General features: G+C 48.6%; 1 protein-coding gene across 1 annotated transcript; it reads left to right on the top strand.

Annotated features, from left to right (window-relative positions):
• The first annotated feature begins 2,151 nt into the window (after positions 1 to 2,151).
• LOC121160651 (disintegrin and metalloproteinase domain-containing protein 29-like) lies at positions 2,152 to 4,578 on the top strand. The gene is given in 4 exon segments (XM_040986613.1): positions 2,152 to 2,536; positions 3,121 to 3,324; positions 3,327 to 3,788; positions 3,791 to 4,578. Coding segments are annotated over 4 exon segments (1,617 nt in total). The 3' UTR covers positions 4,357 to 4,578.
• Positions 4,579 to 12,347: the final 7,769 nt, after the last annotated feature.

The raw sequence follows: 12,347 nt of genomic DNA on the forward strand, positions 1-12,347 counted from the left end.
AGATCTCAGCCTGCTGCTGAATCTTCCAGAATGTGTTGAATTTTCCTCAGCTGTTCACCCTGAGAGAGGAAAAAGCAGTTCCCCAGAGTCCAAGTGACTTGCGCCGCCGAGGGAAATGTCCCCACAATGAGCTTAGGAAGCAGAAACACTGCTGGCAGAGGCTACTTCACCACTTTGGGTCATCCTCACAGCTCCAACAGAGTGAAGGGCCAGCTGGTGCATGGCCACAGACATGGCTTCCACAACAGGAGGCACTAACCCTTGAGCAGTTATCGCCTGGGGATGCTCACTGACCAAGACACCTACAGCATAAAGAACTAACTCTAAGCCATCATTGACTAGGGCTCCTACAGCATGAAGGACTCCCCCAGGCACACTCACTGACCAGGGCTCCTACACCATGTTGGTCCAACTGCAGGGACAGGCATGCTCAAATACCCCTTCCGTTGGTACTCAAGTTATGAGTGCTCACATAGTAGACCACTCCTGAATTCATTAATGTCAGAAATTTTGCCTCCCCAATTGGGTCCCTATTCTTTTCAATAAATGAACAAATTGGGGACAAATAACTGGAAAAAGTTAATTCCCTGGTAGGTGAGCAGGGTATCAGGGTCTGGACTTCCAAAGCCACTGCCCCGCTTAGTGAGGACAGTCTGGGGTTAGAGGAGTGCAATTGGAGGAGGGGCTGTGAGTCCAGTTGAAGCTGGTTGTGAATCTGAAATTGGGTCAGTGCTTATGGGTCCTTGAGAAACTTGCATGGTCATTGGACTTTATCATGTGCAAGATATAACAGGGTGTTCCATACCACTAAGTAACCAGAAACCATTGGTGAAATCTGGAAGGGGAAAAGACACATCCAGGGAGTCCAGTATTTCCACACCAGAATGATGTCCACTCAGCCTGTCTCCCATGCTTGCTGTGTCCTGAATTACTCATACGCTTTGCAGAGTGACTCTCAGCCCTTGTATATGGCTCCCCCCAGACTGATTCCCACACTTCACACAGTGACTCCCCCTCCCTGTCTTGCAGACTGACTCCCACCTCTTGTGTAGTAACCACCCACCCCTTTGCAGACTGACTCCCACTCCTTTTGTATGCCATTGTATACTGAGCCTCTGGTGTGACCATGGGGACCACATGACTTAGTAATTATGCCTGGATTTCTCCATGCCAGTGTTAGACCTCACAAGCAGGCTCTATGTGTCCGTTTGAACAGACACTCCAGGTTGTGATATGCTCTGAAATCATTAGAATACAAAAGTGGGAAGGAAGGCCCGGTGTGATGTTTCAACAGGCTGATCCTCTCCTGGCAAGAGTTGGGATCCCACATGCAGGGAGCTGCTGCATTACCCCTCCAGCTCCCTGCTTATGGCCTGGGAAAATAGCAGAGGAGGGCCAAAGCATTGGGATTTTGCAGCTGTGTGGGAGACTCAGAAGCTCCTATTCCTGGCTTCAGAACAGCTCAGCTCTAACCATTGTGGCCATTTGGAGAGTGAATCAGCGGATGGAAGCTCTTCCTCTCTGTCTTTCCTTCTCTCTTCAAATCTGCCTTCCCAATAAAAATAAATAGATTTTGAAAAAATGGAAAGGAAATTATGTTTATCACTTTGCTTAGTCTCTTTCCCTTTCTTGCAGTCTGTGTGAGAAAATCTAGATTCTGTTTTCAGAGTAATGGGGCCACCAGGGCAGGAAGGAACTGAAACAGTCAGAGCAAACCATGCCCTTGTGCAGGAGCCTCACAAATGTCACGCAGGAACAAGCCCAGAGCTAAAACTGGTCTCTGCAGACACCTGCTCCCTCTTTCCAGCGCTGCCAAGCTCTCCCTAGTGGAGCCCAAGCGTGGGCTCCCTTCTTCTAGACACTGGGCAGCTAGCATCAAAGTTTCCTGGGTGGGCACTTGGCCAAAATCAAAGATAACTATTGATGGTGTGCAAGGCCCTTTGACCCCAGCTGTCACAAAGCCCAGACCCACCCCTACCACGCCCTGCTTCTGTTACTCAATCTCTTGAGGCTGCTGGGAGCCTGGGGAGGCCCTTTGTCCTCTGTCAGTGTCTCCTGGCAGAGAGGAGGCCACAGCAGATGATTCAAGACCTGGCTCTCTGAGGAACCTCCCTCTAACACGGCTGCTTGGACACATCTCTGAACTGGACCATGATGCTGGCAGTGGGATGGGTCACCCTCTTCCTGCTGGGGCTCTGTGTGCTTCCTGCCGGCCTGTGCTCCCCTGGCCGTCCCACGTGGCACTACACTGAATCTGAGGTGGTGATTCCTAGGAAGGAGATGCACCCTGGCAAAGGTGTTGAGCTGTCAGGCTGGGTCTTCTACAGCCTGCACTTTGGGGGCCAAAGACACGTCATCCACCTTCGGAGCAAGAAGCTTATTTGGCCCAGACACCTGCTAATGATGACCCAGGATGACCAAGGAGCCTTGCAGATGGACTACCCTTACATTCCAACGGACTGTTACTACTTTGGCTACTTGGAGGACATCCCTCTGTCCACTGTCACCATTGACGCGTGCTATGGAGGCTTGTCAGGTATCATGAAGTTGGATGACCTCACCTATGAAATCAAACCCCTCCAGGACTCGCACACATTTGAACACGTTGTTTCTCAGATAGTGGCCGACTATAACACTACAGGACCAACCCCATACAGACAGGAACAAAACAAAGACTCAGACCTCTTGCTCTCTGAGGCAAACCGCCTAAGAGCTCCCAGGTTCTCATTTAGGGGGTATCCTGTCCATCCAATCCGTTTCAAGATTCACATTCAGATTACTCATGGCATGTTTCGGGTGCTCAACAGTAATATGTCAAGAACTGTGGAATTTGTGCTGCGTACATTCAATATTCTTGACGGCCTTCTCAAAACAATTCATAGTGGAGTTTATATTACTGCTCTAAACATATATAATATACAAGAACCAGTGATACCTTTCAGTGATTTTACAGTCCCAGGAGGTCCAGTCCACCTTTATTATCGTTATCTTCAGTTTGAAATGTTCCGTCCGGATATATCCACATGGATGACACCACATGACCCCGAGAACATGGTAGATCAAGTCTTCGTTTAATGAGTATGCGGCGTCACTAGCACCTTATGTTTATTTCCTACCGAGGCCGACATTACCTACAATTAGCTATTGTGAGTGCCCAGGGCCATGGGAGATTCATGGGTTTGCATTTTGATTCTATTTATTGTGCATGCAATAGAAGAACCACCTGTTTAATGCACCAATCCTTCCAATTGACAGATTCCTTCAGCAACTGTTCCTTCACATGCTAAATTATGCAATTGGGTATTACACATCCGTGCTTTTATTTCTGGACTATACCTACTACAATAAAACCCTGCTACAGGATCGCTGTGGCAACTACGAGGTGGAAGGAAACGAGCAATGTGACTGCGGCTCCTTTAAGCAGTGTTATGCCAATCCATGTTGTCAAAATGACTGTCGGTTCTCACCTGGAAGTGTTTGTAATAAAGAAAAATGCTGCACAAACTGCACCTACTCCCCTTCTGGAACTCTCTGCAGACCCATCATGAACACATGTGACCTTCCAGAATACTGCACCGGGTCCGCATTCACGTGCCCTGATGATTTTTATGTTCAAGATGGAACACCGTGCACTGAGGAGGGCTACTGCTACCACGGGAACTGCAGTGACCCCAATATGCACTGCAAAGAGATCTTTGGCGAAGGTGCACATAATGGTCATGACAGCTGCTATGACGTGAACACCATAGGGTTCCGATTTGGCTTTTGTTCTAGACATTATCCGGCACTCTACATGGTGCGTGTACTCCGCTGCACAAGAAGTGTGGGAGGCTGCAGTGCACCAATGTCAGCACTGTCCCCAAGCTGCAGGATCATGTTTCCTTCCACCAGACTATGTATGATAATGTCTACTGCTTCGGGTTAGATCGACACCGTGCGACAGGAGCCAGTGATGTTGGACACGTGAGAAGTGGCACTCCCTGTGCTGACGGGCTTTTCTGCATCAACTTCCAATGTAATGGGACAATGGCTGAACTGCAGTATGACTGCACCCCTGAGAAGTGCAGCTTCCGAGGAGTTTGCAACAATAGAAAGCACTGCCACTGCCATGTGGGCTGGAGTCCCCCACTGTGCCTCAGTACTGGTCCTGGTGGGAGTTCAGACAGCGGCCCTCCGCCCAGAAGAGTCCGTGAAATAAGAAGCAGCCTGGAACCGATCTACATTTGGAGAGTGATCCTTGGTCGTATTTGTGCTTTAATTTGTGCACTGCTCTTCGGGGTAGCCACAAACGTGCGAACCGTTAAAATTACCACGGTTAAACAACAAGAAATCCCTGAAAAACCTCAACCACAGTAAAGTGGCAGTTGGCCTCCGGACCCCTGTGCAAATGTAGAGACTGTGATGGGAACATCTGTGAGTCAGTGGGAGAAGCTACACTGTTCAGGATCATGTGCCCTGAAGGCTGCAGGGCACACAGGGGTCCTTCCTTCACCCAGGAGGAGATGGGAGGTCTGGATTTGTGTCACCAGTTCGCCCTGGTGGGTGCTGGTGCTCACCTGAAATAAACCTCCAAGACCTCATGCATTGTCTCCCGGGTCCTTCCATCAGCTCTCAGGAGTCCACAGGAGCCTGTCTGTGGAGGAGGAGAGTCAGAACAGCACCAGGTGCAATGCCTGTTGGCTGCCCCAGGATGATGAAAATATCCCTGTGTCCTTGCAGGGCACCTGCTTGACGTTTCCCTAACAGAGTGCCCCTGGGCTCTGTGTTTTCCCTGCTCCTCTTTCCTGAGTCAGAATGGGTTTAGGGCCATGCAGGATGAATCCCATGCAATGTCTGCCAACCACACACAGGAGTGGCTGTGAGCACTGGCACAGAGGATGGGGGCTCCCAGCAGGGACAGCACAGACGCCTCAGGGAGAGGCAGCCTGCTGGCAGGTTTGACTGCCACAACTGCTCTGGTGGGGTGGGAGGCAGCAGATGGCCAGGGTAAGAGGCCTTTGTACTTGGCCTCCTTGGTTGCCAGGCTCATGGTGTGCATGGCTGGGACAGTCTCTCCATGCGCAGTGCAGCTTCACGTGTGGTTTTTCCTCATTACCCTTCGGTGGGGTGAGTCCACCTCCAGTGCCTTCAAATCCCAGATGCCCCATGCCTTGTACCGCCTCTGTCTCACGTCCCACACTCTCGGCCCAGTCTTGTCTTCTGTTTGCCAAATCAATGGTGGACCCAGCCTCTGTCCTGTGCTTGTCTGGTGTCCCCTCAGATGCTGCTTGGGGACATCGATCCTCCTTTTACATCCATGTCCTCAGTCACACACGTTCCTGTGTCGAACCCTAACCCAACCCTAACCCTGAAGGCTGTGCTTGACCTCCCTGCAGACTCATGAGCTGGGAGGTGTATGCCATCTTCATAGTGGGAAGCAGCATCCTGTGCCCAGGAATCTGGGCTGGGTCCTGAGAAGGGCTCCCTCCTGCCTGGACGCTGAGGCTAACCCCAAAGTTCCCTGTAACTGGTTGCCGCCAGATCAGTACCCCTACAGCTACTTCGTGAGGTGGAGTGGAGCCGGTGGCAGGGGCCAGGAGAGCACTGCACAGCAAGAGACCTAGGGCGGTGGGTGAGAGTCAGCAGGGAGCTGGGGCACAGCACGGGGATCTGGAGATGGAGTTTAGAGCACAGTCATAGAGGGACTGCTGGCAGTGGAAGAGTCTGTCCTGACGGGAATGGGGGACCCTTGTTACTGCTGAGACAGCAGCTGACACGGAGCCCAAGAAAACACCTGTTTCCTTTCTGCCAGGAGACACAGGAGGGCACCAGGGAGTCTGGGCAGTGGTGCCCACTCAGGAGATTGGAAAGCAGGACCATGAATAGGAAACAATGAACATCAGCAGTGTGAGTCCCACCCACCACTGAGGGTTCTGCTACCCTAGACACCACAGCAGGTTCCTGCAGTGCAACAACCTTTTTGACAAACTTTCGATGAATCACTGGTGTATGGAAGACATTCCATAGAGAATTAAGTACATGTGACAAATCGAAAGGCCCCACACCATTTCATGGGGAAAGCTGAAGTTGTGTGGATGCAGATTTTCACGGTGGGTTCGCAGAAATGACATTTCTACATCAGTTGATAGATTGTTCAACTATTAAAGAATCCATTATGAGAGATAGATTTGTATCATTGCAGGAAATATTTTGCGGACATTCGGAATTGTTGCACTTACGCTTGTTAATGTAATATTTGTTCCTTTCAGATGATGAAAAAGTTGAGAAACAAATGTGACTATTTGGCCTTAAGCACTTGAGAACCTGTGAATACAGCCTCAGAAACCATTGAAGGAAGGAGGTGGTCTGGATAAACGGTTTCTGGTGAAGATCTTTCACGTAGCAGTGATTCAGCGACAGGGTTGGATCGTGGAGCTGGAGCCAGCAGGACACTGTCCTTAATGACCTGGGCTCCATAAGCCAGATTGCCTGGTCAGCGCTGTCTGGTGGTCTCGGTGGAATGGAGAAAACTCCATCAGAATGTGGGAGAACAAGAGCAGCTCCACATCCAGTATTTTCTAATAATCAGATCACTTCATATATTCTGTGCACTTCTGGCCAAGTGAGTTCTGGGTTAGGGGTGGGGAGTAGATTGAAGCACAAAGGGAATGAGGAAGTCCTGTCAGCAGTTGCAGGAGCCTCATCCTGACCCTCACCTGAGCAGCAGGTTCACAGCCTGACAATGGGGCTTAGACCACATGGAGCTCCACTGTGGTTCAGGATGCAGCAGAGAAAGGGAGCTGTGGGCACACAGCCTGCAGAGGATGATTCTGATCGTCACAGGGAAGAGGACAGGGGTCACACTGTGTCACATGTGTCCAGCTGTGCAGGGAGGAGGTGGACTTGGACACTTCAGGTTTACCAGGTCAGGCTCTGCTCTGCACTGTGTCTGGTTCTGATCTGAATCCTACCTGCCTCAACCAGAGAATCCCACTGAGGGTTCTGCCTGACCCCAACAGGAAGAGACTCCCAGGTGCCTGGGATCCCTCAGGACTCTGACTTCGCTGACTCTAACACAGTCATTTATTCCACATAAAAAGCCTCATGTTTTCAAGTGATGTATCTCCCTATGATACCAAATCGTGTCGTGAACTGTATAGTATATGATGGTGTTGGCATCACTGGTGCAGAACTGTTAATCAGGAGACTGAGGTGAATGGATGCTGAGGTGAGTGGACACTGAGGTGAGGTGGACACTGAGTTGGAAGTGTTACAGATGGCCTTCAGGATCAAGTGTTGTGAACAAACCTAGTTCACCTCAGAGCATCAGAGTTGGGAAGGGCATCTCACTCAGTAGTGATGACACCATTTTGCACAACTGCAGCCCCTGTGGGTTTATATGTGGGAATGTTATTTAAAGTTGGCTTGTCTCATTGTTTTTTTTTTATTATTAATCATAAGATTTTAATCCCATGAGCATGTTTTTTGAGATATTAACAATGATTAGAATATTTACAGAATAGTATTGCAAACATCAAGTACTTACTATAGTTAGACTTATGAACTGTTTTAGTATTTACACACACACAGGTATAAAATAACAGCATCATAAGGGAAGTCTTTTTCTTCCAGCTCCATTCTTTTCCGCTTCCTATTTCCCCAGAGGCAGAAGCTACTATAAATCATGAATCTAACATGTGGGCAGTTTTTAAGTTGTATATTTTTGCATCAGATATTTGTACATTTTTCCTTTCCTGACATTTTCAATTAGTACTTTATTTCTTAAAGTTTAAAGTAATCTAGAAAGAGCTTATTTCATGCGGTCCATAGGTACAATTTCAAGAAGACAATCACACTTCTCTCACCCCGCAGCCCCTCTGCAATAGATTGGTGTTTCTGTAATTTCATATTATCTCCTTCATTGCTTTGTTAGCTGTGACTTTTTATAATAGTTTGATGGTTTCCTAAGAAATTGCAATGTGCATCTTTACATCTTCCAGTCCTTAGAAACCACTCCACAATGTAAAAATCCCATAAGGTAGTTCCACTTATCCAGCTTCTAATCTTTTTTTTTGGTAACATATTAATTTTTAAATTCTGTATACATTGTGTGCCCCACAGCGGATTATTGTTGTTTTATACCATCAAAAATTTTTAAAAAGAGATTTATTTGTTAGACAAAATTACAAAGGAAGAGGAAGCAATAGAAAAGTCACCCATCTTCTGGTTCACTCCTCTGATGGCCACAACAGCCCTGGGTCAGGCCGGAGCCAGGATACAGGATCTGCATCTGGGTCTCCCACATGGGTGGTAGGGACCTAGACACTTGGGGATTGTTCTCTGCTGCTTTTCTTCCTTTCTTTTTAAAAAGAATACTTATTTTATTTTTATTGTAAAGGCAGATATACAGAGATGAGAGACAGAGAGAAACATCCTCCATCCCCTGTTTCATTCCTCAAGCGGCTGCGACAGCTGGAGCTGAGCTGATCTGAAACCATGAGCCAGGAGATTCCTCCAGGTCTTTCAGAGGGGTGCAGGATCCCAAGACTTGGGGCCATCCTTGAGTGCTTTCCCAGGCCACAAGTAGGGAGTTGAATGGGAAGTGGAGCAGCCGGAATTAGAAGCAGTGCCCTCATGGGATTCTGGTGCTTGCCAGGTGAGCACTTTAGGTGCTAGGCTACCGCGCCAGGCCCTCTCTGCTGCTTTTCCCCCAGGAAGAAAGCTGGTTAGGAAGTGGAGCACTAGGGAACCTGCACTGGTGCCCATATGGGGTGTGGAATTGCAGGGCAGCGACCTGACCTGCTTCTGCACAACACCAGCCCTCATGTCTTTTATGAAGTATAAAAAGCAGTCTTATTTTGCCGCATAGTTACCTTTTCACAAGTCTTTGGGATTCTGTTTGTTTCCAAGCAACAATTACCTGCCTTCAACCTGAGAAAGTTATATTTTGCAGCATAAGCTTGCAGATTATGTCAGCCTTGGTGTGAGTGAAATGTGCTTTGCCTTCATTTTGAGAATGTTTTAAGTGGATGAAGGTTGTTGACTTGGCGGCTTTCTTTGAACACTGTGCCGATGCTGTTGAGCCTTGGCTCTGTCCCTCCTGATGAGAGCTGAGCCAGATCTTTTGATGTTATAAATGCATTTATTTTTCTCTCTGGCTGTGTTTTGCATTTCCCCTTCTTCCCTTCCATTTCTCCTCTTTCTCTTCCCTCCTTCCTTTGCCATTAATGCTCCTGGGAGTTGAGATTCTTGAACCTGTAAGTTGATGTTTTGGGAAATATTTTCATTATCCCTTCAGTTATTTCTTCAGTCTCATGTTCTCTCTCTTTTTTATGTTTAACACACGGTAGATATTTGGGCTGTTATCTCATATGCGGAATGTTCCGTTCTAGTGCTTTTTAAAATATTTTTTCCTCTTATGGTTTGGTGTAGATAATTTTTACTGACCTGACTTTGGGTTTACTTTTCTAGACAAAAAAATTAGCAAATCAGTACACTTACCAAAAAAAGAAAAAGAAAACATTTATTTAAGATCTCAAGTAAGGTGATACTACACAGTTGTTCCAAATTGGCAAGCAGAATATGAGCAGCGCACAGAGAAAAGGGCAAAGTGAATAGAGGCATCTTACAGAAGAGCTGGCCCAGGCAGCCAGAGATGTGGAAATAAATGGTGAAGAGGTTAGCATGACAGGGATGCCTCTACCCCAAGGCAGCGTCCGTCCTGTGCTGCTGTACACAGGACGAGGCCACACTGTGTGTAGTTGCTGCAGTAGGAAGTGTGGAGCACTTTGTGTAAAGAATCTGACATGTTTGCATAGGAAACATTCTTCAGGGGTATTTAGCAGGACAGGTGTCAGTGCTGTGACTGCTGTGAAGTGGTATACTAGAGTGTCATTGTGTACCTCCTGAGGACTAGGAAGGTGAATGTCAGTGTATCCCAGCATGCTGTGCGTGTGCACCTCCTGTGGAGTGGGAGAGGTGAATGTCAGTGTGTCCCAGCATGCTGTGCGTGTGCACCTCCTGTGGAGTGGGAGAGGTGAATGTCAGTGTATCCCAGCATGCTGTGCGTGTGCACCTCCTGTGGAGTGGGAGAGGTGAATGCTGCTGTACCCAGCATGCTGTGCGTGTGCACCTCCTGTGGACTGGGAGAGGTGAATGTCAGTGTGTCCCAGCATGCTGTTGCAGCTCTAGAGTTGTCTGAACCTTGTCACAAAACATGATCTGAAGTTGCAGGGCCAAGGGGAGCAATCAAAGGCTCACCCTCAGTCCGTGTAGCTGTACCCAGAGCAGAGCAATGAGAGAAGGAATAATCTGTAAGAGAAGGAAGACCCAGAAGTGAAGTCACAGTTCTTCATGCTGGAGGACTTTGAGGCGAACAAATCAGGGGAAAACACTCCAGAGAAACTCAGCGACAAACACTTTTGCCAGCCGCATCCGTATGCATTGGCCACATGCCGTACCCAAAATGGCGCCAGCCGGAGAAGCCATACCTTGGTGTCTGGTGGAGAGTCACGCAGCTTTCGCGGTACTGCGCAGGTGCCTAATGCATGTGCAGTGAGCTGCGGTGTGGCCGGCACATGAACACTGGGGACTGACGAATCCAGTCGCCCAGGACCCTGCGTGATCATGACGCCGACCTATCATTGGCGGAGGTGGGGCCAGTCAGCACATAAGAGCAGACAGCCTGCCAGGGTCGGCGCCCTTTCCTCTTCCTCATCTTGGTGTGCACAATAAAGATTACCGCAGAAGACTTCACTCGCGTCTACCTCTTATTGCGGGACGATAGGAGTCGTGGGCGCGACAACTGGTGCCGAAATCCCAGGGCCTGGAGGGGGCCTCTCGTTTTGGATGGGACGAAGTCAGAACTGCTGCCAAAAAACAGGTAAGGAGCTCTGAGAGGGAGAACTTTCGGGTGACTGGGAGCATAAATTGGAGGTATATGAGCCGCCACTCCTGGTTATAGACATGGGTGCACAGGTCTCTCTGGTGAAATTTTTGCAGACGGTTTATGCCCGCTGTAAGGAAGCGATCAGAGAGAGTGACAAAGCCCTTCAGTCTGCCCAGGATAGTCTCTCAGAAACAGAGCGGGAGAGGAGAACCGGTATGAAGCAAAAAAGAAAGGTGAAGCTAACTATGCATTCAGAGTTGTCAGATAAGACCCCTCTTTACCCACTTCCAGATTTAGAGAAACTGAAGGTGGGATCTTCCTCATCAAGTTCGGAGATGTCCAACTCTGAGGAAGGGTACAAGCGGGATAAGTGATCAGAACGCAAACAACCCGCAGGAAACAGACGAGGATCAGAAAAGGAGAAGAAAGAGAATGGCGGTGCTACTGTGCCGGCCACGCTCGGCCCATGGCCTCAGGACTCTGGAGCCATTTCAACAATGGCCCCTCCTCCTGTGACGCCATCTGCCCCGCCCATGAGTTATGGTGCCGGCTCTTCCTTCATCGATGCAGCCACATGCCGGGAACTTCAAAATATGTTCCCCATCTTAGAAGAAGAAGGGGAAAGAGTTTACAGACAGGTAGATGCATTATTAGTGCGAGAATTGGCCATGTCTGTAAAGCAATATGGTCTTCATGCCAATTATACATTGTCCCTGTTAGAACGTATGGGGGGAATGAATATGACCCCCTCTGATTGGCAATTTATGGTGAAGGCTGTTCTCCCTAATATGGGATCATATCTAAATTGGAAGGGCCTATGGCAGGAGCTTTTGGCTGAGACTGCCCACGCAAATCAACGGCGCGGCGGCAAAGCTTTGACGTGGACTTATAATATGCTTTCCGGACAAGGCCAATACGTTGATGATCAAAATAGCTATCCATTGTCAGTGTATACCCAAATCTCTACTGCAGCTATAAAGGCATGGAAGGCCCTTTCACTTAAAGGGCAAGAGAAACTGGGCATCACGCAGGTTAAGCAGGAGCCGGATGAGCCCTTTGCTGATTTTGTGGCACGTGTAATGCAGGCCATGGAAAAAACCTTTGGGTCCATGGACTCCTTTTCTGGTGTGCTCTTTGCATCAGTTCTAACCGGGGAGAAGGCCATCCATGTAATCCAACACTGCTTAGAAGCATGGGCCGTGTGGGGTAAACCTGAGTGTATTAAGACTGATAATGGCCCCGCCTATACTTCAGCCAAATTTTGCGATTTTTGCATGAAGATGGGCGTTAAATTAGTGACTGGCATCCCTTATAATCCACAAGGTCAGGGAATAATAGAGCGTGCCCATCGTTCTATTAAGGAATTATTACAAAAACAAAAAACCACCTGGGAATCGCTTGGCCTCGCCAGTCAGAGCCCTCGGGCCACTCTAGCCCTGGCTCTTTTCACCATCAATTTTTTACAGCTGGATGAGCAAGG

Source organism: Ochotona curzoniae, unplaced genomic scaffold (genome assembly GCF_017591425.1).
Source record: "Ochotona curzoniae isolate NIBS_2020 unplaced genomic scaffold, NIBS_Ocur_1.0 contig_4516, whole genome shotgun sequence".
Taxonomy (NCBI): domain Eukaryota; kingdom Metazoa; phylum Chordata; class Mammalia; order Lagomorpha; family Ochotonidae; genus Ochotona; species Ochotona curzoniae.